Raw genomic sequence first — 25,236 nt, 5'->3', positions numbered from 1 at the left:
ACGTGTGTTCTGTGATGAAAACTCAAGTTTGTTTTCTGGGATTAAACAACACTTCGTCATCTGGAGGATCTGACACATCCCTCTGATACGTCTGATGCAGCTACCCAGCGGCTTCCGACACAGATCCATAGCATTAGCCAGGGCCGCCATGCTCCGTGTGAATGTGTGCAATGCAGCCCTTGCACAGGGTGACAGTGATTGATAGGGGACTGACGCGTGTAGGTCTCCATGCCTGCACGATGACTTGGTGCATTTAAACCTCCCTGGGATGGAGCAATGTCTCAGTTCATGCTCTTTTACAGTCACTGAGGACAATGAGGTGTCAGCTTTTGCACATCATCCTAACACATACTGCGGGTGATTCCCATGTCTACCTGCTCCCTGTTGCTGTAGAAAGTACATCAGATGTGGGTGAAGAACGCAAATAATGCAGAAAGGCATTTAGTTCTGCTTTTATTTCCTGGGCTTAATAAACCTTTTGAAAACTCTCAGTTCCCACTCTTTTTACTGGAGCTGAGAAGCTCGTGGTACTGGAATTTGTGTCTTTAACAGCTTTGCCTACCTGTGGGCTTGATGTTCCTGACTTGGGCTCAATAGCCAAGCCCAGTGTGATGCCACCAGCTAAGGCTTTCTTAAGGCTCTCCTTCACCTCGGTCAGTTCTAGCTCCAGGTTCACACGCTCGGCCTCCTTCTGCTTACACTCCTCTTCCAACTTCTTTAGCTTGTCTTCAAGGATCACTTGGGTCTTCCTGCCTGTCACCCACAGCAATGTTATTATTTCAATAGAAGCTTAAACTGATGCTTACAGAAATTATTTTCTTTTCAAAGAAGGTACAAGGTCTCTAAAAATCAGCGACATCACAAAAAAGTTAGGTACTTTGCAAAACCCACTTTTTTAATGTAAAAAAGTTTAGCAACAGAAATCAAATGGTCCCTTCCCCAGGTTTCTAGTCTAGTTTCAAAACAGTATTTGTTTTGTGATTTTTTCCATGTAATGAAAATATGATTAGTCAGTCACAACAAAATTATTTCCATATTCTGCTTGTCTGAAGTCCCCATCAGTGTCATTTCGTAGGTATGTATATAAATACCCACACATATATAAAATATGTATAGAAAATAAGTATATACACCTATACATATATATAATATAAATATATTTATATATTTTATATTTATATAGAAAGCAAACATAGACATTACAGAGTATTGCTTAACATCAAAACCAGACCTTATGTAGTGGCATGTCGTCAGCACAGAATACAAAGCTATTCGGAGAATTAAGCCTACCCAGGACAGACTTCAGCACAAAAAAGCACCTCATACCAGCATTGACTTCAATAGCAGCACGTAGATCTTTTCTTTCTTTTCGGAGCTGGGCCAGCCTATTCCGGAGCGCTTCTTTCCTCTTTAGCAGCTCCTCCTCTTTGCTTTGTAACCTCTTTGCATCTGCCTCCACGCGATTCTTGCCGTATTTGTACTGCTCCGCATCTGTATGTATTGGATTGTAGTTATTTATGGTTAAATTAACAGTGAAACTCTGTTCCCTGAGACTGAACATCACATGAAGCATTTTGTGGTTTGAGAAATGAGTTTACCATCCCTCTTCCACCGACTTTCTCTCAAGGTCCATGATTCCTGCTGAGTATTGCAGCACAGCTACAGAAATGACATGGGCTAGATAGTTTGTTCTCTACATTTAGAGGGGGAAGATGAGAAATACCAGTTACCTTATAGTACATTGGGTTTTGAAACAGGGCCTTGCCTTTCTCTGTAGGAAGGAAAGGCGGCTCCTCTTTATCTTTGAACCCTTGATTTTTAATTGGAACAGGTCAGAGGAAAAGCTACCTGTTTGCCCTTTTTGACTGCTTTCCATTCCTACTTCAAGTACTTAAAGCACGTATTTTTTTCTCACCTGACATAAGAGAAGACAATGATGTTCTCACTTTTTTGATACTTGAGATGGCTTTTTTTTTTTCCCTAATGGCCCCATATAAACGCTTTGCTTTCATGGCCCATATGTAGCTGTGGTCTAATTTAGACCACAGCCCCCTCTATACCTCTGCCCCAGCTGCAGACTCAAAGAAAATAGGTCAGCTAACACTTCACTGTCTGTCTGCATGAAGGCAAAGTCAAGGGCACTAAACCATTCCTGACAAATAGTTGTCAAACCAGTTTTAGTTGGTCTTTAGTAACCGAGATGCCTTTACTCCCACAACTATCTATTCCAGTACCGATTGACCTGCCTGGTTAGAAAGATACATACTTTTTTCCTAAAGTCTAACCCAAATTTCTCTTGTTGCCATTAAGTCCACAACTTCTTAAAAATGTATCGTGGGATCAAAAAACCACATTCATTCCTTCTCTAGAAGCAGCTGTGCTTTTGGCTCCATATTTTAAAAATACGACTATAGCTCTTTTTTGTCTTTTCTTCTCTAAACAAAGCAATCCCTGTTAGGGATTTCCTACAGGCAATCCACCTGCCCAGGAGAACCCTCTTTCTGAACGTGCCACTTGCCAATTCAAATCACCTCTCTCTGAGGAAGCTTTTCAGCTGTGTGGTTGTTTTGCTTATTTTGTTATATCTTTTTCATTAGTGATAAGAGTAATTCCACTTTTGAGCAACATAATTTCTCATCTCTTTCCCAGCTCCTCATCTTCCTCTTCCAACAGGAATACAGAATTACTCTCTGTCCCAAACGAAGAATCATTACCCTTTTATTTTTTTCCTGCTGCCCTCATGACTTTGCAGCCACGGGTCCACAATTCATATTTATGGTTGTCCGTATGACAACCCTTTATCTCGTGGCACAGCTGGAGTACTAATGAGTCACCAATGCACACAACATCTCCTATTCAAAGTCTTGATGGGCATCTCCTGCTCAGCCTCTCAGCCACAGAAGAACCACAGTGGTTCTTTATCTCCTTTGCTAAGACGACAGCTATTTTGGGTATCCTCATGACTCCATTCGCACGCGAGGCAGCAGCGAGGAGACATACTTACTGGATGCGGTGCGCTTCACACATGACACCGATTCAGCTTTCTTCGGCTGGCTATTTAAAGGTCTCCCTTTTCCAGTGATCCCATTAGCAGTCGCAGGAGGCTTCTTGCCTTTAAACTGTTTGAAAACAAAAGTACAAATGGGCTTCAGTTATTCCTGTGCCACTGGCATTACAGTCACTCTTTCATCAAGGGCAAAGCTTGACAAAAAGCCGCCTGCTCGGAGAGCCTTAATACAGCGTATTGATTGAGCTGGAGACGGTGCTTCCTCCAGAGATGTCGTCTCTGAGAGCTGCCTGCTCAGCAGGAGCTACGCCAGCAATCACAGGATAACAAGGGGATGAACTCCCCATCTCTGGTGGCATTACAGTCTCCAAATTATTCAAAACTCTGGCACTTCTTATATTGAGAAAGCCGTTGGGAGGTGGAAGAGTTGTACCTTTGAGTAATTTTATACAGTAAAGATTCTTGAAACACAGGTTTGTCAGAGTTAATTTCATACAGAAAAACCCAACATGGTTTGCCCAACAAAAATTCAACACTGTTTCTTATTTACTATATGACCTTGTCATCCTTGTGGTGCATGGATTTATTTTGTTTTTCAAAGCAATATAACTATTTCATATTTTTAAATGTTAGGAGTTAAGATACCAATTTCCTCTGATACAACTTCTAGCTACTAATTAAAAGTTTTTCTTGCTTTTAGAGGGCTCCCCTGCACTGAACTGAACCCTGGGAAGAGCAACCCTGTCCTTGACGAAGCGCAGTGTTTCCATGGGGGATGCCTGAGCCGAGCGCAGGGCATATGTGTGCCACGCTCTGGTCACCTGCTTCCAAAAGCTTTTGAGGACCGAACTGGGAGTGCGACGAGAAGCCTACCACTGCAGCCTAGATTGCTCAAATCTACCTCTGATCCTGCAGCTTCACTGAATTCTGATATTCCGATATGAAGTTTTTATAGGGGTTGAGTTAAAATGCAATATGACAGGTGCCTTATTCAAGGGAACCACTTATCTAACTGTTCCATTTCAGATAAAATTGAAAACCCCCCATCTTTGTGATATAGTCACAGGCTTAGGCCAATGACCAGCTTTTGGAGACTGGCTACAGGCTTTAGAGAAGGTCCCTGGCAAGGCTGTGAGTGAGCCAGGGTTTGCCTCTGCTCCCCAGCTGGGGTTTGCCTGTCTGCTATTGAGGCCGAGCCTACAGGATTTCATCGCTCTTTAGCTTCACTTTCATTTCAGCTGCAGTCCAGGAGCCTGAGGCCATCCTCAGAAAGCAGCATAGACATAGGCTTAGGGTTTTTTCAGGGGAAGAAAATAACAGGCAGTAATTTAAATATGGTATATACACACTATATACAATATCCTTTAGTACAGATATAACATACGTTATGATATATATGTATATTCACAATATATACAACCATAGTATATACAATATACAGATTAGTAAAATTCCAGAGATGCAAATTTGCTGTCACAGCCAGGTCATATTTCACTTTTCTTATGTTTTTTTAAAGTCATCACTGCCTAAGGAGACAGAATGTGGCTAGATATGCATTCAGGTTAAGTTTGGAAGGCCACATCTATTTTTTTTTTTTTTTATTATTATCCACAATCTGTAAATCATCAAGAATTTGTAGGGAAAGCCTTTCCCAGGTGCCAATACCTCCACATCAGAATTTACAACTTAGCAAACCTGTTTCATTTGCAGTGGGCTCATGACTAAACGCCAAGCCCTTCAGTGCTAACACTAAGGGACTGCAATAGCCCAAGGCCCTCAAGATAACAACCAGATAAACAGCACAGCCCAAACATAAAAAGCTTTGTTAAGTATTAAATAGTACAGTACCTGCGAGCCAGATCCCCTCCCCACAGCAGAGGTATTAGTGACAGACTGAGCAGAAGACAGATTGGATGAGACAGGGTATTTGTAATGGTTAGAGGAGAGTTTGTCAGTAGATAACCTATTGGGTTTTCTGTCAGCTGGCGGATAGCGCGCAAAGATTTTTGGAGACGGCAAGTTATCGTACAGGCCTGCGTTATCATAAAGCATTTCTTCTCCAACGTTCCTGCTACGAGAAGAAGGAAAGCCATCTTCTGGTTCCCACTGCAACACATACACTTTGGCAGTTAGTAAACAATAAACCATGCAGAACCTCCTAAGTGAAATTAAAACATTAGTAATTCCTTTGACCGTAGCAAGCCCTCGGCATTTAGCAAGCATATGCTTATTGCTTACATTTGAGTCAAACTACTCAGAAAGGGGGAAGGACGCGGTGTGGAAAGGAAGCATTGCATTACATGGCTCGTAGCCCCAGTCCTGTGCACTTTCTATACTGTGAGCAAACCGGTACTGTCCTATCACCCGTTGCTGTTTCATGGACTGCACCTTCGCTTGTTAGCTCCAGCACGGAGGGGGCACAAGCAGACTGTGTTAACAGGGGCATACTCACAGGATACACAGATGAATCCGCTACACAGATTACATCTGGTACATGAGTTGTTAAAAGTAATAAGGCCGCCTAACGGTTAGCAGAAGCCAAGGTTTTTTTTTTTTTCTTTCTTTTTTTTTTTCTTTCTTTCTTCAGGCTTTATGTCTTTCCAGTGAATACCAGCTGCTGGTATGCTAGCATTACATTTATTTGCTGGAGAATTATTATTCTGAGCTAACCAGCTTAAATAGCTACAAGCCATTCTTTTTTTTTTTTTTTTTCTTTTCAGAAAAATGGAAAGCTCAACAACAATAGTCCAGTGATTCATTCAATTAATCTTAAAAGAAACCAACCCGGTTGCCAAATATCCTTCCTTAATCCACCCTGGCTGTGGCAGTACACTACTCATAGAAAGGCTTGTGCACGTCCAAGAACTACACATACAGAGTACTCACCACACATGTGGTCGTGTGTTGTTCCCAAGAGGGGCTTTCTACCATCTTTCTGACATTACTAAGACACGATAGAAGACTAGACTTGCAGTCCACTTAACACTTTGAAACTCTGAATTTCTCTTGAGTTCAGCCATAGGGGGGGGCTTTATGAAGCAGCCCAAATGAAGAGCTGACACAGGTTGTAGCTCCCCTGTAAATCTTCCTGAGAACCACATATTGCTATGGGTTAACATCCAGTATGTGTTAAACCCTATTACACATCTGCCTACGATCAGCTCTGCAATTTATGAAGATGGAAGTGACCACTGTGGTTCTCCTTTGGGATAAGCGGTACCTGCTGTCATGAGGAACGCAGCCCCAAGGACTGAGAAGTGTTTGGGTTTTGGGTTTTTTTTCAACAGACACCAAAAAGTGCCTGGTGTAACTGAGTCCTTAATTTTGCCAGTCCAGTGTGATCTAAAAAATACCCCCTCAAGTGAGTATTAAATTCAAGGACTTGGCAACAATCGTCAACAGGCGACTGCTTTCTACATGCACGTTGGCTCACGTGCAGGTTAATGTAAACAATATGTCCCACACCCCTAATACTCTGTAGGTGTGAGAGAAGTTTGCAGCCCCCAATCAAAAAACCAGGAGTTCATTTGGAAACTGCCCAGTGGGGCTTTTTAGATAATATAATTTTCAGATGTCCATGCATCCAACACATGCAAACCATTTGTTCCATGCAAATTCAATTCTTACCGATCCATTTATGCAGGGAACATCATCGTAATGAAGTGCCATTCCACTCGGACAGGCGTACCCATTGGCAGTGCTTCCCCGATATGGATTTGTAGATATAACTCGCCTGTTCATAAAACTGAATAAAGCAAAATAAATATAATAAAGACCAGTGCTTGAACCGAAGTCTAAATGATGATTCAGTGGTATATTCCCTGTATCTGATTATGTAGCCTGGAAGCACATATCTTCTCACCTTCTGCAGGAAAGCTGCAGACAGCGTTCCTTCTTTCGCTACTCACATATTGCTGCTAGCAGCCAACATTACAATATATGGTCCTGTACTCCATTCTTACAGTGGGGATAAGACTGTGTGAAAGCCAGGAGGGCAACAGCTGTAACTGCTCAGTGGCATGTTTACATGGGAACCTGCTGATCCGTGTTATAAACCAGCTCACCAGTGTCCCATAAAAGTTCCCTTGTTGTCTGCATCGGGGAGAAGCAGGTGTTTCTGGGTGCATGCATGCTTGGGGGGGTGAGATGTGGACTTAGGAACTGGGAGAAACAATTACACAATCCAGTAAAAATCTGTAAAAAAAGTGGAACTTTGATGAAATCTCAGTTCAAATATCGATCAAAATCTGCTGAATATTTTCATCCTCAAAATCTGGGAGTTTTTCATTTCCATATCAGAACTTTTGGCTGGGTAGAGTGTGCACAATGGCACTGTGCTTCCCAGCTCTCTGTCTGGGTAACTGTGCATGCAAATACTCTGTATGCTCGTGTTTGCTCTGTTTCACACTGTGAATCTGAGACCTCTGAACACTTCAAAAGGGAGATATCTCTCTCTCTATATATATATATGTTCATGTTTGTTTGTTTGTTTCCCCCCCCCTCCTGAAAAATCAACATTGCAGCTTGTTTTACTGGAATTCTGCAGAACACATGCAAGATATCATGGACTACAACGGGCTTTGCGTTGGGAGCAAAGATCTGGCAATGCAGAAAATGGCAGAATCAGGCCCAATAGCAATAACAACTCCAAGGGTGAGTTTTCCTTTATAGCAACCACTGAAATTGAACACGGTACAAAGATCCCAAATAATTCCTATAGCTTCAGGTGTAGGTGAATGGGAAAACAAAGCTTTCCATCTCAAACAATGGAACTATTCAGGCTCCATGCTGACATTCATAAAATATGATAAAGCCCTACTAAAGCAGAGAGGGTCTTCTGTAGCGCTGGCTGGAGCTCAAGAATGCTGTGGTTTCAACAGTTGCTTTCTTTTGGCTTTGGAATAACATGGAGTCCCTTGAATTTCTCATTCAGAGGGAGACAGCCCCCATCCAAGTGTGGCTCACCTGAGCCGCGGGAGATCTGGGCTCACAGGAGGGATGAACCTGCCCAGTTCGGTGTGAACCTTTCAGGGCAGGGCAGGGGTGGAATAATCATTCCACAGAAGCTTTTCTTACTTCAAACAAACAAACCACAAAAAGCCTAAGATAAATTCCATGATAAAAATGTTTTTAACTTTATCATATCTCATACTTTATTAGACGTTATTAAAGGGCTGCCTTTGTTTACTGTTCCTCTTAATGAAGAATATTACTCAAGTGTTTCTGGTTAGTCTGAAGGACTGCATTTGGAGCCGTTATTGCATTTCCTTCTATTTAAGTAGCTTCAATAAGAGTGATGCATAATAACCATGCCTGAAAACTGGATATTCATTAATGACATCTGATGCACCTGTAGTAACTATTTCCACCACTAAAGGAAGCTAAGATTTATCTAAGTATCTGCAAATACTTCATAAGCATTATTTCACTAAGCATCATTAATCCTGTTTACAGATGCACCCATGTAAGTTAATTGTATTCTGAAACTGCTAGATGGGAAAGCAAATGGAGACGACCTGCTTGGAAACATTTTTTTCTTCAGCCTTTCCTAGATACTTCATGATTTAGGCAAAGAAAATTGATGGGAACATTAATGAAGAGCCAAACATTTTGCAAAGCATCAGTCTCAGGAAATGAATAACCAATAATCCTGAAGTGATTGTGTGATAATCAAAGCTTTAATGATAACTGCAGTTGATTTGGAATGCTGATAGTCATTCTATAAAGGGCGGCAATAGTATTTTATTAATACTTAAGTATTATTGTCATTTCTCCTCATTTTCTAGAAGTAGTTGAAAATCAGCAGACAGCTACTCTACAAGAGTAGCTTATCAACAAGCTCTTACAGTCTTTTAAAGACACCCAATGAATTTTAACTAATTCTTAATAGGGGAATTCTGCTATTTTGCAAGTTGCTTGACATTCCTTTCTAACATGTGGTCTAGTTGCATATGTTTTTTCACTTGGCTCCAATTAATATTGCATTTGTTCAGTATTCAGGAGGAAAAGGTTTCCATTCTATTTCTTTCTTAAATGTGGTTATTGCTAGATGCTGACTGAAGCAAAAATACATGTCAACACAGGATAAATGTTTTGAGCCCTGTTAACTTCTAAACAAATATTAACATAAATCCGTAAGCTAAGTGCATTTTGATTCTACCAAAATTATCTGGTTTTCACCAAACTGGGCTTGTAGTAACACCAAGTCACTTTGATTTCTATCAGAAGTCATTCAAACCAGATCCTGTATGAAGCTGCACATTTTCCCTCGTTAAAGCTCTCTTAACACCTCGCAAATGGCAGGAAAGTCTTCTTTTGAAAAACTGAAGTTTTTGCCTGGTGGTTGGGGCTTTTTTGGCATTTTCAGTCTTCTTAAAGTTATGATGGGCAGATGGGGTGTGATTCTTTAATATATTAAGTCACACGAATTCCTAATTTGTGTGTGGAGTCTCATTTTGCAGCGAGATGAGGTATGACGCCTTTGCCAGCTGTCTTCTCAGGCCACCCACTTTCTGACCCGGGAAACCACGGGGTACATCGGCAGCAGGACATCCTGCCTCTCCCAACTGTTCCTTCACTACCGGTTCTAAACTATAGCTCATCCAGCCAAGGAAAAATGACAGTGTCTTCCCACCAAAGACTGCTTTAATGCTTAAATTGATTTGAACATGTAAATCACTATATATGCTAAGTATGCATTACTTTTCTTAGCACAGGATCAGTAATGGGGAATTCAAAGTACTGATTTGTAATTTAAATAGGGTTCCTGTGCTACACCCTAGACAGCTTCCAAATTTCCACCTCCTAAATTAAAACCCAGAAATTAATTGGACTAGTGTGAGCTTGATGAAGTTTTTAATTAATCAAAAAAGGAACTTGAGAAGGAAACAGAGTATGCGACTATCCAAGACTTAAATCTGCTATACATTTTTAGTGTACAGCATACATTGGCCAATACATGCTGTACATATTGGCTATCTGTACAGCAAATAAAGCCAATAGATAAATGTGAACTACATAGCTGCATATTTATTTAATTTTCAGCATATTTATCCTCTTCCAGGGATAGTTCTAAGTATTCAGGCAAAATAAAAGATTAAAATATAGCATTTGATAAGGAGACTTACTGAAAAAATGAGTAAAGATTTGAGTAAAGTTGGATGGTGTCTGCAACTTTTACAGAACTAGCAGGATGCCAACACAATAATCATAAACACATCTAACATGCTGCGATGCTGAAACACTTCAGGAGTTCAGTATCTGGCAAAGGGGGGGCGTGTGGATTTTGATAAGGTCTCTTGGCACCCGAGTTAACATACGGATATAAATTCTCAGAGTACTGGAAACACCCGGGTAGCTGAACGCCTCTCACCAGAAGGTCTGTTTTGCAGCCTGGATGACGCTTGCCGTCATTTCCACGTCGATGTAGTCGTAGTGCAGAGCTCCAGGGTCTGTTGAAGATCCCGTTTCTGCCAGCAAAATTCCTATCCATCTGCCCATGTCTTCGGAGGAGGTTGCCTGCGAGGAGAGGGCAAAAGCGTAGGTCAGGTCTTTAGTCTGCCACTGAGCTGAGCGTTATTTCAAAACGGCGCATTCTTCTTGGCTGACAAATTGCTGCCACATTGTATGAGAGGCTCTGGTTTCTCTCTGCTGAACTCCTAAAACCCCAGGATTTCTTATTAAATCTGCTTTGCTAGAAGGAGTGCACTTTAAGTAAGCTACGTGCTGTTCAGTTATGATGTAATACAAAGTGGGCAATCTCCAAAAAAGAAGAAAAAATAATTGTTTAAGGCTAGTGGATTTAGATTCAAATCGTGCTTACTTTAGACTTCAGAAAATTGAAAGCTATAACAGAATTATTTCCCTATGCTAGGCTGGAGGATTTTTAGTTACGATGACTCCTGAGAAGCACATGTTAGTGCTAAGCAGAAACGAGGAAAAAAGTGACGATATAGTAGAAGAAATTTTAGTGTTGCTTTTTGAAAAATTCCAATACATTTGTCTAGATGATAGCATTCATTTTCCTAATGGCACCAGTACAAACATGAATACTATTAAAATAATGTTTAATTTTTCATATTTTCCTCAAGTCACCAATTACAAAGTTCAACAGTAGCAAAATAAATAATGGAAAAAAGGGGAGGGAGAAACTGCGGTTTCTAAATTTCTTGTTCTTTTAAAATATTTCATTGCCTTTCGCAGTTCCTTGAGCTGCTTTCTAGTTTTTTCAACTTCTCTGAACTGCTCAGTTGTAACAGGGCTGGCTGCAGGGACAGGGGACTAATGTGACCTGCAGTTGGAAATCCAAAGTAGTCAAAGTGTCCATCCTGCCACTGAAAACAAAAGGTTGTCTCCTCCTATATAGTCATTATATCTGGAATTAAGTGTGTTCTCATTTCAGCTTTCAAAATATGATGAATGAAGCCCATCAGAAAATCCTGACCCTCCTAATGCAGATGCAAGTATGACCTTCGTAGTGCGAGGAGTGTGCCAATTTTTACATGTGCAGTGCCTCAAGAGACTCACCAGGATGCTGGCACACTGAATTTTCTTACTGCAGAATTACCTTAATACGGAAACAGACTGAGCAAAAGTAGTTCACATAAGTAGCAGACAAATCAGAGTTAAGAGCTCTAGAGTTCCCATCAACAGTGATCCATTATTTAATTATTGCTAAGTTATTTACTCAAAGTAATTATATCCCTGATGTAAAAGTGCGTATAGAGAAGGAACAGGGATATTTAAGTAGCAAGTCAAGGGAAGGTCAGTGTAGAGAAAAGCATCTTATTGAGAAGATATCTGAACTGCATTAAATCTCAGTTCTCGCTTTGCCTACAACTCTTCATATTTTTTTTCTCCTTCCAGTATTTATTATCCAGCTCTGCAGGAATGTTATTCCAAAGATTAATTTTTTTAATGGCTAGGTTGTATAAAAGTGCTTCTCTAACTTAGCATGTGGGTGTTCCTACAAGTCATAGCCATTAGCAACCACTGCACCTCGAGCACGGCAACCTCCTGCCCGTTCCGGAGCAGACGGAAGGTCAGGGGATGCTTCGAATCCAGTCCCGGGATGACTTCACAGCCACGGAGAGGGATAGAAACAATGTGCGTCTTCAGATCTGTCCTGTCCTTGTGGAAAATGAGTTTATTATCTTTCACTCTGCACCAGCGCTCACGCCAACGGTTGTTTGAGAGCACGTTGAGATATCCTGCAATAAAACGAAATGTGAGATATTCTACTTCTGACATTTTTTTGAAAAGAAAAAACCCAACAACTTACTTTCCAATGTAATGCTAGCACTTAAAGAACTTTTTTCTCTTATAATAGAAAGTTCAGATGGATTTTAGGAAGACAAGTAAATGACCCTGCCCCACTTCTTTTAATGAAAACTTTCACTGTGCAATAACCTAGGAAAAAGCATGTAAAGCCGTGATCCTGCTCACGTGCAAATGGCTGTTCTGTGTTAGTCACTGCAGTGGCTGGATGAGCGGGAGCACACCGATCCCCAAACCTTGGTAAGAATGGGAGAGGGACAGTGATAAAAAGGTATGGATACAGCCGATGTGCTCACACAGAAGATCCACCTTCTTCATCTGTAATGGCTTTGATAACTGTGGTTGATCAAAATTTTCTGGGAAAATCACAGCTCATATTATATAATTAGGTGATGAACTACCTTTTGTAGCGTCCAAAAATCAGTGTTTTAAAGACCTACTAAGCATTGATGTTATATCTTCTAATTTCATTTAGAAAGAAGAATGCACGCTTGGTTTGCAACACTTTTAAAGCAGAATTAAAAGATCGCTACCGATGCCAATAAAAATAAAATTCATATTGGTTTAAAATTCAAGAAGTAAATGTATATGAAATTTAGCTAAACTTTAAGACAAAAGTTTAAACAAAGATTTATTTTTTTTCAGGAATAAGACAGTACCCTTACAACAAATCAAAATTTCACGAACAAACTGCCTTTTAAAAAAATCTGCTTTTCTTATCATGCTCTATATTGGTTAGAGTGTCTAGGTATATAATATCATTACATGGGAAGTGTTTTGTGTTTTTCCTTCTCTGTCCCATAGCAACAATCATTCCAGACTCAAACCTTAAAATCAAGACAATACCCAATTTTCCTGCCTTATTTAGTTTGGGAATGAAATAAATTAAAAATAATTTACTTTTACTTCCACATTACGAAGGGTACATCAATTCAGCATGCTGCTGCTTCCAAACAGGCTATGAGGAGGGAAACAAATGATATCTTGCACAGGCCAGAATTTATGTAAAAAAAAAAGTCTTCTATCTCAGGTCTGATTTTCATTTAATCCTGTTGAATAGCTATCTCTTTGGTTTTCATTAAAACTATGACTTATCATTAATTTTTCTGTGTTTCCCTTCCAACATTATGGTTCCAATGTCAAAGCTTGATCCAACAGGATATAGCAGATCAGAATTGCGCACATCTTGGAAGGTGCCATAAAAAAAGGAGGATGATTTTGGCTCCTTGTGATGATGACTCTCTCCAGCTCTCCTCTCTCCTCCTGTAACGAACCCCTATATAGCTGTGCATTATAATATAATCCCTAGAAATGGAAAACCCTTCACATGCAAGCCAGCTGGCTGCTTTTGGAGTAAGAATCCTTTTTTTCAGACACTACTTTTTTCCCCCTCTGCTCCCAATGCACCTCTCAGAAAAGCTCTTCCAAAACCTCCTACTTCACTTGAACTAAGCAGGATCCCATGCTTTTCCTCCCACATATCCCTACTTAAACCTTCAATAGCTGAGATGACCAAAATGCCTTGAGTGTGTTCCCAGTTGGGGCATCAGCACTTCGGCTTAGCCCAGGCGGTCAAAGACCAGTGATGCCATAGGGAAGAGCTTTGCCATGACTCCGAGTGCAGGTGGGTTTTAGTTTCCACTCTAGCTGGGTGTCCCCTGCAGCCCCGCTGGGCTTTGTTCATGGGAGGTAGAGCCTTTTAAAGTGTAAAAGCCTTCAGCTATGGAGCAACCTCCCAGAGGCCATTGCACTGAGCCAAATTTCTGGTGGTGAGAAACTCCTGCTGCAAAGACTTCCTGCAATGACCAAAGCCTAGACACTTATATATTTTCCTATAAAACCTGCAAGTGCTGTTGAGTAGAGCCAAATGCAGGCAATAGTAATGGCTATATTTATGTCCATATCTGAAATAATTATAGAAATACTAAGAATTAGATTGTACAGCTGTGGTTAAAGTCTCACATAATACAGAATAATCAACAGAGTATGAGACCCCGGAAGTTTGAGCTTTTATGGAAGCCAGATGCTTCGGACAATGCATGTGGCTGGACACAGCTTTTCCCAGCTGTTCTTTCAGTTGATAAATCACATCTGTACTTAGCTGATGTATGGACATGTACACACACACTTATTTAATCAAGATTGCTTATGTGAATGATTCCCAAAGTGTGGCTTGAGAGCCACCTGTGATCTATGACGTTCTCGCTGGTGGTCTATGGGTCTGCTTCTTTCTCATTGGGCAAGCATCTATCACACTTCATGCACCAATGAGTTTTGTCAACTGCTGCCTAATCACAGATTTCTGGGTTTCCCAAAGTCTTCCTAGTCGATTAAAGGGGAAAAGGCAAATCCAAATTCAGAATCTGGTGCAACTGCTTCACAGCTTGCTTTCTATGGAAATTTTATTTGGAACGGACTGGGAGAAGGGTGGGTTCAACCTTATTCACGTATGGAAGTGAATTCACGTACTGGAGCACCAAAAGGCAAACAGGAGAATGTAAATACATTGTATTGTTTGAAAATACCAGAGCTATGAGGACATCAGCTAAGTGCATTGCACAAGTCCTAAATTGTGAGCAAACATTAACAGCTAAGATATAAACCATAAGCATTTTCTGCATCCCTTTTTATATACTTCCTTGGTGCTGTCAAGCACTACAGCTGTCGTATGGATTGATCAACACTAGGAGTTAAAATAGCTTACTAGAAATTTGTTACTTCACTCAAGTTTTGCCCAATATGTGCCACTTTATGAACCCACAATTAAACTCAAATCACTTTGGCTGAGGTCAGTCAACCGTTGTCTTGATTGCTGTCCCATAAAACCTCACCACAGTCCATCATAAAAGACTAGATCCCTTCCCACAAACCTTCTTCTAGTTCCTAGACTAAATTTATTTCATAGCGCAGCCTATATTCATTTTATATCCATCTGTTTGAAGACAGGTCTTGTTTCTTTCTGCTTTTTGTCCACACTTCTCTTCCCCCTCACCTTTTCAAAGAGCAATGATTCCTTCTGAGCCTGTGTTACCATGTTATTTAAAAAGTGAAGTTCTTTTAGTCTCTTTTCAAATGATAAGCTCTTGATTACTCCTCTTTCAGTCTAAGTGCATCCTTCTGATGTTGGGGAAAGAATTACAGCAGTAAAAGTAATTTTAGAGGAATTTCTAGGTTAGAATTTTAGAAAGTTTTAGTTGCAATGTGCATTTAAGACTCAAGGAGAAAAATCATTTACCACATGTTGGAACATCTTCTTCAGCTGATGAGGTCTGTTCATCTGTTGATGGCTTTTTCTTTCCTAAACCAATGATCTTCGTTATTTTTTTCCCTGTTACTTTAGTCACAGTGCCTTTAGCTTCTGATTTTGAACTTTTTTTCCTCTTCACTATTAAGAAAGCAAAAATGTGTATTTTAGTGTGTTTAAATTAACCAATGAATAGAGAGAACCTGAATAAAGATAGTAGTTCAGATAATCTTGTGCAAGGTGGACACTTGTACGAAAGTTGCAGACTGCAATGAGATAAACATTATATGCCCTCTCTAATGCAGATGACTATAAATAACCTCTGTGCTATAAAAATCACAGCATTCATAAGGTTCAGAAAAACAAAAATCAGGCTTGTAATTTAATTTAATGTAATCAAGCTGAAAGTCTCTTTCCACAGCAGTCATGATCTAATTTATCAGTATGACTAAGGTACCTGCATATAAATTTAGCTCATATAGACAAGAATAAAAATCCAGCCAGATGATCCTAAACATTTACCTCAAAATACTTCAACAATTAAGTGCACAACAAAGACAGGCTATGCTTGCCTAGCAAAAATACTCCTGCCATGTACAATTAGGTTAAGGTATCTTATCACACTGGACCTTTTAGAAAGTCAAGACTTATAAATTAACTACTAACAAGTAAATTAGTGGGATCAGTATAAGCATTCAATGGTTAGAAGCTGGCACTTTTTTTGATCATGAGGGCTTGGAAAGAAAAAGCTCTGCTGAAAAAAGGTATTTTGCTAACATCCAGTCTATGCTTCCATTAACTTAACACGATACTAGTAATATTACGGCTCTGTGCACTGAGGCATGCTGAGCTGCTGAACACAACATGGCCAGGACTATGGATATAATTGTAAAAGTGCCCACCTGACTAAAATCCTAACAAATTAAAGAAAAAAAGTTTCTAAGATTAAACAGAATCAGAAAAATAGACTTTTTATTTGCAAAACAGAACAAACAAAATAAACTTTCAGAAATTGCATTCAGTGGCCTAATTTGGATTCCATCAGCAGAGCAAAAGTCTCTCTGCTGCCTGACAGGACAGCAAAAATATCCATCAACTTGCCCTGGTACATGATTCTGATGAAAAATACAATTAGGATAGTTACCGCTTGAGCTGCTGTAACTTTATCCCTGACATATCAATTCCCTTTGCAACAGAGAACATTTAGTGGTTATGGACTTGTATAAACTGAGGAAAAAAAAGGCCAAAATGTTCATATGAGAAATAACTGTATGAATTGATGAACTGGGAAGAAGAATGCATGGAAAATAAAGAAGCAGTTTGGGACTCACGATGGGATAATTTATCATATTTAGTTTAATTGTTAGGAATCAGGGAACATTATTTAGAAATTGTGTCTGTAGCCAAGACTGTATGAATCTGTCACTGCTGCATGCGGTGCTGAGGGGGAAAGGAAGCTCGTGAGGCGCGGATAGCTGTTCACCAGCAACCTCCAATACAGCGACGCGCACGTGCAAGCAAAGGTCTAATTCTCTCTTCCTAAGGGAAGGGTGTTCACAACTTATGCTGTGCTCTCTAAAAGTGCAACGCGCTCCAGTGTTGGAGGGAGGAAGGCCACCCGTCCCATCTGCTCTGCCTGAGGGAAGACGCGGAGGAAGCACCTGCCCGCAGACAGGTTTCCATCCCACACCGCGGCAGCCGATGACTGGCTGTGGCTGTTGAGTGGGGAGGAGATGAAAAGCACTGAAAAAAGCCAGTGACTGGGAAAAACTCATCTCTCTCAGACAGAATCCCAAAGGAACCATTGTGAGGAGCATGAACAGGCAGTGGAATAAGCCCATTTCAGTGCTTTTTTGTTTTTCTGTCCTATCTTCCCTTCACACTGCTGTTTTATTTGCCTACAGAACTGAGAGGCAGCAGAAGTCAGTCCTTCGTGACTTAATCTTTTTGAGTCTAAAGAATATATTGATTGCCTGACTGCCAGTGATTTTTGTCACAGAAGCCTTTTCTTCTCATTTCCTTCCCCGCAGCAAAGCGAGCAGCTGGTTAAGAGCGGAGTAGAGGCTGGCCGATGGGTGATGCCTGGAGATGACTGCTTTCCGAGTGTCCCTTCCCACGTACTCCCTCAAGCGTTTCCTATCCATTGTTTAAAAAAACAGTGTAACTTCATCCAGAACCACTTACAATGATGCCAGGGATATTTCAGTCTCCTTGCAGTCACTAATGCCTATTTTTTTTTATTACTACATATTGAAGGTCACAATTTTCAAAAGCAACTGGTATTTTTAATTATCCTCCTTAAGACATCTAAGCTGGGCTGGTTTTCCAGCAGCACACGCTCAGTCAGCATGTATCTTGTGGGGCACCTGAGCCGCCAGGCACTTTTGGACGTCTTGGACAACACAGCTTTTGGGTCACAGATGTTTCTCAGCAGGTTTCAGAGGCTAAAACAGTAGTGTGCTTTTTGAAAGCTTAGTAGAAGATTTTATAGGGTGAAATCTAACCATGTAGCACAACTTCTAGAAACCACAAAAACCGACTTTGTTCTATACTGTGGGGTATGTCAGAGATCCACATAGAGGAAATGCTGGAAAATGACCCAGGGAGAAGACGAAGGAAATGAGTCAAAAGGCGAGACAGCGCTGGCACCAAGGCCACTATTGACATTGTGCTCACTGCAGCTCACATTACCCTCCAGCTTGACAGCTGCAGAAAAAGGTCTTATCTAAACGATACTGTTGCTCTATGGCAAGTTAACAAAGTCATAGAATTTCTTCCACTTTGGGGAGCAGAGGGGGGGGGTGTGGGGAAGAGGGTTGAGGTTTTCAGATATAACTCAGACAAAATTCCCTCTGAGCTTGGGATGTGCCTCTGTTAGCTACAAAACATGCATGGCTCCAAAGTAGCATATGTAAAATTATATACATATATTCTCACAAACCCACTGATATTACATGATTATATACATTTTAGTATGCCAAAGTACGTAATCATACATAACAGTTTATAGATCTATGTATCTGTGTATACACACACATATATAAACTGTGTATATATTTGCATAAATACATTTATATATAATACTCATGATTCTTTCCCTCTAGTATTCAGTGATGATAGATTTTTTTTCTTAGAAGCTATACACCCACTATTTATGTTGCCACTATACAGTTACTAAAAGCAACTGTTAGTTGCCTATAGTGGTCGCCCAAGCTCTAAAAACCTGTACTTTTGAACACACAAAAGGCCAAATCAAAATGTCTATATTCTGTTTCCTTATACTAACTATATTGATTTTACCTGCACAACGACAACATCAAATGCCTTCTCTTATTGCTAAATTTTAAGGATTCTCACTTGACATAATTCAGCTTTCAAATTAAATTGAATCCTTATAAAAAAATTCCAAAACTTTACTGCCCATTTTTAAAAGACAAAAGCCAGGTATTTCACTACCTATCGCTCCCTATACGCACATATTATTTACACCAAGCATCTCTGGATCTGAGACGTACCTTGCTCTTTCCCGTTGCACACTGTAGTGATGCCATTTTCCACAGCACCCTCCCCATCTGAGCTTGGCCTCTCAGATGACAACTTCTGCAGGGACAAAGAGGTTAGCTGACATGAAATGCTGGCACCTTCACCAAAGGAAGTGCCATGAGTCAATCTAAAAGTATGCTTACTGTGAAATAAAACACATTTCAAGCTCTCAATCACTTGGAAGACAAAGAGAAGATAGAAAAAAAATTCAGGTTTACAGGGTTTTTTTACATTGCCATATAGGCTTTAGAAAAGCACAGAAACCACAAAATAGATCTATATTTGAAAGTACAGTCAAAACAGGGAAATAATCATAATTCAATACCTCTTATTACACAATACATTTGTAATTAATTTCTAGACTCCAAATGTTGCTGTTTATTAATCTGCTAAGCAATGAACAATTGCATAGATGAGATAATAATAATTTTTAAATTATTTCTTTAAAACATGCTTCACATACATACGCATTTACAATTACAACTTGTCAGAAAATAGTGCATTCCTACATGGTGCTTCAGTACTTTCAATATCTCCAAAAAAGAGGCTTTTGAAATAAATTTGTACACCGATCATTCTGTAATGCTTGCGTACGAGATATAGGATGATGCGGTAAAGAGCTTATACCAGCACAGTTTTGGTAACCACATTACTCCTGAGTGGTGAGGCCATGAAGAAGATGTACACATTATCACAAAAAGAAATGAATGAGAAGTTTTGCTATCCTTTTTCGTGGCATGCATTTTAGAAAACAACTATTTTATGACACTTTCAGTTACTTTGTTAATACAGGTAATATTGCAGGTGTGTGCAAGCATGCAAACACCACAGCTTTTGCTTAGTGAAATCAAGAGGTCTGAGCTGTCATGGAACATGCTTTGCTCTTACTATCCCAGGTGCAATGCAACGTTACACTACTGACTGTAGCAACCTTCCACCACGGGAAGGATGCCATCAGGAATTTGGTGACAAAACCTTTGTCAGTGGGACTTTTAAGCAGGGTCTGCAGAGAGGTTTGCTCACATGGGTGCCTTAGAGCAGGGGCTTAAGTCGGTGCTGGTAATGTACTGATCATTCACTGCAGGGTTGTTCTCCTTCCTAATTCTTGCTGTCATATCCTGCTGAGTCAAGGCAGCAGAGACAACCCCATGTGAATAGCCAAGTTTCTGTGTTGAGGCATGAATGCTTGAAAGGGCCTGCCAAAACAGTGACATCAGCATGCCCAGGGAGCTCTTCAAGAACTCCATTATCAAAACCAAAAGACTTTCCCTTAAAACTTGCATATAATCTTCAGTTATTCTTCCCTGAGGGTCACATTCCTGCTTGCTCTTTGCACTTGACAGAGAGCATCTCTGCATCACAGCACAGGTATCAGACCTGCTTAGTCTGCACCACAAATGGATAAAGAGAAGCTGCCAGTGCATACAAGCCAGTTTGCTGCTTGGTTGTGACCAAATGAACAGACACGGCAGAAGTCTGAACTCTGCAGGATGCGTGCACGTATCCAAACAAACAAAAATGACACAGCGGCTAATAGCCTAAAACAGGAGCACGAGTCAGCAAACAGTTATTGAAAGTTGCCCCAGAAAATGGTCTAACATGAAGAAGTTAATACAAGAAATCCAGAACCCAAATTCAATTTCAGCTTTGTGCTCTGAACATCCCCTAAACCACGCAGTGTGTAGCAGTGCTCTATAATAAACAATCACAAGGAATTTTGTATTCATCATTCTGATTACTTTACCTTTTCCAGCTCCGTCTTGTGTACTGGAGAACTAGACAACGGCCCATCAGAGTCTACTGCTCCTGCACAGTTGCTGCACACATCTCTTATAACCTTGGGAGACAAGGCAAAACTTACTAATGATTCATAAAATACAAATCAGAGGAATTACATATGCATGTGAAGGGAGATGGGAAGGAGGATCCCACAGACATTTACTAGGCTGGCAGGTGTCAGGCGGGCTGCCACTACACCAACTTCTTCACGCTGCCTCCCTAAGTCATTTCATGTACGACCTGGAGGAGACATAATGTCTAGAGGTGGAAGGTTTTGGTTTCTAGACAAGCTAAACTCCAAGGCTCTCCTGAGTAAAGAAACCAACAGTGCTGCTGATTTCCATGTGCTAGTTTTGCAATACAAACTCAGCTGACACCATCAAATTAATTTCATTATGATGATGAAAAAGTGGGATTAGATCCAAGGTCCCACATGTCAAAGGACAAGAGTTTTGCATAATACACTACCCAGCTGGTGGGGTTTTTTTTGCTATTGGAGAACTAATGAAGTGCTGATTGACTTACAGTTAATACTGCGCAGTGGTATTTTGTGGTATTTTTGTATTATACTTGCACGTTGACATAAAGGTATAGGTCATGGTAATTGTAAATGTGTTCTTGGAAATGGGAATGGCATTAAGTCTGCTTTTAAAAAGTTAAAGAAAAATACAGAACCAAATTCACTGAGATTTTGATAGAATTTGAAGAACTTCAAAACTTGAGACTATGTAAGTGTAAAAATATGCGATGAGTAAAGACATTTGATGATTCCCTACGAGCATAACTAAGTTTTTTTATCTCTCGTGCAGTTACCGCCAGCCCATTATCAGTCTGAAATTGCTGGTGCTGATCAGAACGGGTCCCGACTCTCCATCCAGACTCATGCTGAGGGGAGGCTGAGCTCCACACGCTGACTACAGCCATGCAGCCACGCGAGGACAGCAGAACCAAGCGAGGTAAGGAAGGCATCCTACTCTGCTGGAAGCACTACCGCTACACATGCAAACTTTCCCCTTTACATGCACATGTACGGGTTTATATATTCAGCTCCTCCCTTCACGGTGTTTACAGCAAGCCCGGCTGGCAGAGGGGAGGATCTGGCCTGAGAACTCCCAGTTCCAGGGAAAACAGCAATTACCTAACTGTCAAAATCCAGATTTCTTTAAAGGAGAGGAACACCAAAACAACAAATAACATGTTTTCAGTTTTGAACTGAACAATTTTGATGTGGAAACCATAAAAGAGCTACGGATGGCACCAAACAGTCCTTTCACAGCACTGCAGTTCCCTTTAAGGGCAAAGCTAAACAAATCAAATGTTTATGGGCTTCCGAGATCCTATTGCTCCGACTCATGAGCACGTCATAAATTACAGGCACTATATGCCATAAAGAAAGAAAGAGCACCAGCCCCATTTTACAGATGGAGAACTCAGGAACAAAAGAAAGATTTAATCACTCATTCAATGTCACATAAAAAAGTCTAAACAGAGCAGGGCAATGAACCTACACTTTTATTTCTGAGCTAGTATCTTAAAACATGTCAGCATCCTTTCTTGACTGAACTTCCCTATGTCTTGTCCCAGAAACATAAGCACAGTATTTCATGGCACTTGGTGTCCTTTGTAACAGAAAATTTAGATATATGTGTCACAGAGCATTTGAACCTCAGAGTTAAACATAGCCCTAAATTCCCCAAAATCATAAGGATTTGAGTGTGTGTTGTTTTCTTTTCAATTGCTGGTCCTCAGTATGGTGTAAATACATTGCTGTTTTCTTCCTAGAGAAATGTGACCGTACAGTTTCTGGGAACATTCATTTCTGTCTCCTGCATGACCCTGACTCAATGGCTCATGTTTTCAGCATCTGCTTACACCACACAGTTAGTTAATTTTGGCAGAGGCATATAGTAATGGGAGTTACAGACAGAACAGAGGGAAATGATTTGGCACCACTAACTGAATAGTATGTGTAAAGTCATGCACTCAAGTAAATCCGGTTCTTATCATACCTCACATATTTAAGGAGAAGCTCAAGGGTTTAATTGGGTTGTAATTAAATTTTTATTTAAAAAATGACACACTATCAAATGGAAGTTCATGGCGAGATCTGAAGTAAATGCATATTCAAGGATCCAATGCTTCATTTCAGTTCAAGGGGTTCACCGGCACAGCCTTGCTCATCACCTTCTATGTGCGGTACAGTTGTGTTTGATGCACAGCATAAAACTCATACCTCTACAGCTCACCGGGATGAAATGCCTTTAATATATAATGGTTGCCTGGATGCACTCTCTATAATTACGTTTGCAGACAGCTGCCGTTATAAATGAGGTTTTCACATGCTTATAGCTTTAACTCAAAATTTTAAGGATAAAACATTCCACCAGTGTTGCCAACTTGCATAATTTCAATCACAAGACTCGGCGTTTTTGTCAATTTTTTTCTATGGAGTGTCCTGGAGTCATATGAAAACAAATCACTGTTTTCATTAAAAAAATAGTTGTGAGTGAGAGTGGGGAAAGGAGGTCAGCAAACTTTTATCCCTTGCAATGAAATGTGTGAAAATATGAATAAATGTATCTCAATGGCTCTAACACTAGAAAGCAAATAAAAGGAATCCCCAAATGTGTTATTTTTAATAAAATGGCATAATCTGGAAGGCTGTACTGAGAATACTTTGCAATGGCGCATACTCCATTAATAGTTTATGTTTTCCCACACATTAGAAAAGGGAAATCATTCTCTTTTTCTCACCACAAATGCCTTTGTACATTACACATACACACACAGGGTGATCTGCCAGGAAAATCAAACCGAGATCATGAACAGACTACGTATTCAAATATTTAAAATACACAAGCAAATGTAATCAGAAAACCAAAGACCTTTCATTTCTTTGGATCGCCCAAAAAATAAATAAATTTAGAATAATCTTATGTTATGCCATCGCAAGAATTTTAAATACTACAATTACCATTACAATGTTACAATTAGTAGACTTCAGAACTGCCTCTTTCAAATGCAGACCTGGGAAAAGCTTGTGCAGCCTGAACTATCTTATTATTATTCCTCATTTATGTTATAGAAAGGTCTTGAATCCCCCGCTGGATCAGGATATACACCAGTGTATTGCATTGACTGCACTGACAGGAGGAATAGAGGGGAAATATTTGCAGGTACAAAGCTGGAAAGATTCCCTGCCCCAAGCCATTGACAGCGACGGGTGAAGTCAGTGGAATTTCTGCCACGTGGTGCGCCTGGAATATTTCTCTCTTTAAAACTATCTTACTACACAAGCACTAACATTTACTATAAAACCATTATACCTACTGTCACCTACACATTTCTGTAGTTATTATATCTTATATTAAATGACACACCATGACTGGAGGCAAAATCCCTACCCTACATGCGAAGTCAGAAGAATCAAATCAGATTTTTCCAGCTACCTTCAAAGATCCAGGCTTCAGATAAAAAGCACAGGTTATGCAGTAAAAGCAGAAAGCCAGCCGCTTGCCAGCCAGACCCTGCCACACAGAAACCCAACAAATTCTGTGTAAAAGTACTAAATTTGTAGCTGGTTCCTTGCAGCCGATCTCTTTGGGACCCAATAAGGAGTAAGAGTGAGTCTTCCTGCGTTTGAGGAGGTGGCAGACCTCTCTCCTGGTGGATACCATGGGATGAGGTTCTGCTCACCACAGAGGTGTCATTACAGCACCTCATCTCGTCTTTCCATGGAACTCACAGGAGAAGCTCACACATTTAATATGATCAAGTCCAAAAGTGATTAGGGAGAAGCTGATGGCCTGACTGCACATTTGCTTCACTTCTGTATGTAACCAGGCTAGAAACCCATCTGGGCAACCACCCCCTCATCCCCATCTAGCCACGTGTTTCACAAACACAGGAATTGCTAGAAATAGGACGGGCTGAATCCCCTGTCTCTTGCTTAACTCTGAAGATAGGAACACGGTAAAGCTGAAATGTGCTTATGCACAACACAGCAGAGGGAAAGGGGTCTGGCTCCAGATGTGACTCGGTGTTTCTCATTCCTGAAACACTGCTTTTTCAGTGCTGGAGGAGTACTGACTTTCTGGGACTTTTTGTCATTTTGGCATGACTAAATTCTCATTTTCTCTCTTTTGGACGCTTACACACTACATACATTAGCATCAATCTCCTCCTCCTTAAGAGAGCACCAAAACTCTCTCAGCATTTTTGCAGAGAAGAGATGCCCCAAGGAGTTTACCTAGATAAATTAAAGGAAAAGTAGAAATTATTCACATCATAGTCTATGCTTTAAGTCTCAAAAAGAAACCTCCTTTACCTTCTGTACTGCATAACATCATTCTCAAGCATCCCCTAGCCTGAACAGATTAACCTTTCT

At 40.4% G+C, this 25,236-nt stretch overlaps 1 protein-coding gene across 2 annotated transcripts in view; it reads right to left on the bottom strand.

Moving 5' to 3' along the window:
- Positions 1-25,236, bottom strand: part of AFAP1 (actin filament associated protein 1) — a 120,001-nt gene that overhangs the window by 8,734 nt on the left and 86,031 nt on the right. The window contains exons 7-16 of one of the 2 annotated variants that reach the window (XM_054824061.1): positions 20,815-20,907; positions 19,043-19,127; positions 15,519-15,668; positions 12,005-12,216; positions 10,380-10,525; positions 6,635-6,752; positions 4,856-5,113; positions 3,005-3,119; positions 1,327-1,491; positions 563-753 (exon numbers count right to left, since the gene is read on the bottom strand). In XM_054824061.1, coding sequence (XP_054680036.1) covers positions 563-753; positions 1,327-1,491; positions 3,005-3,119; positions 4,856-5,113; positions 6,635-6,752; positions 10,380-10,525; positions 12,005-12,216; positions 15,519-15,668; positions 19,043-19,127; positions 20,815-20,907 — 1,533 coding nt within the window. The remainder of the gene's footprint in view (positions 1-562; positions 754-1,326; positions 1,492-3,004; positions 3,120-4,855; positions 5,114-6,634; positions 6,753-10,379; positions 10,526-12,004; positions 12,217-15,518; positions 15,669-19,042; positions 19,128-20,814; positions 20,908-25,236) is intronic. The other variant, XM_054824062.1, reaches the window with a different exon arrangement.

Source organism: Grus americana, chromosome 4 (assembly GCF_028858705.1).
Source record: "Grus americana isolate bGruAme1 chromosome 4, bGruAme1.mat, whole genome shotgun sequence".
Classification (NCBI taxonomy): Eukaryota; Metazoa; Chordata; class Aves; order Gruiformes; family Gruidae; genus Grus; species Grus americana.
Note: the sequence above shows the minus strand (reverse complement) of the source record. Positions and strands in the feature narration are given on the sequence as shown.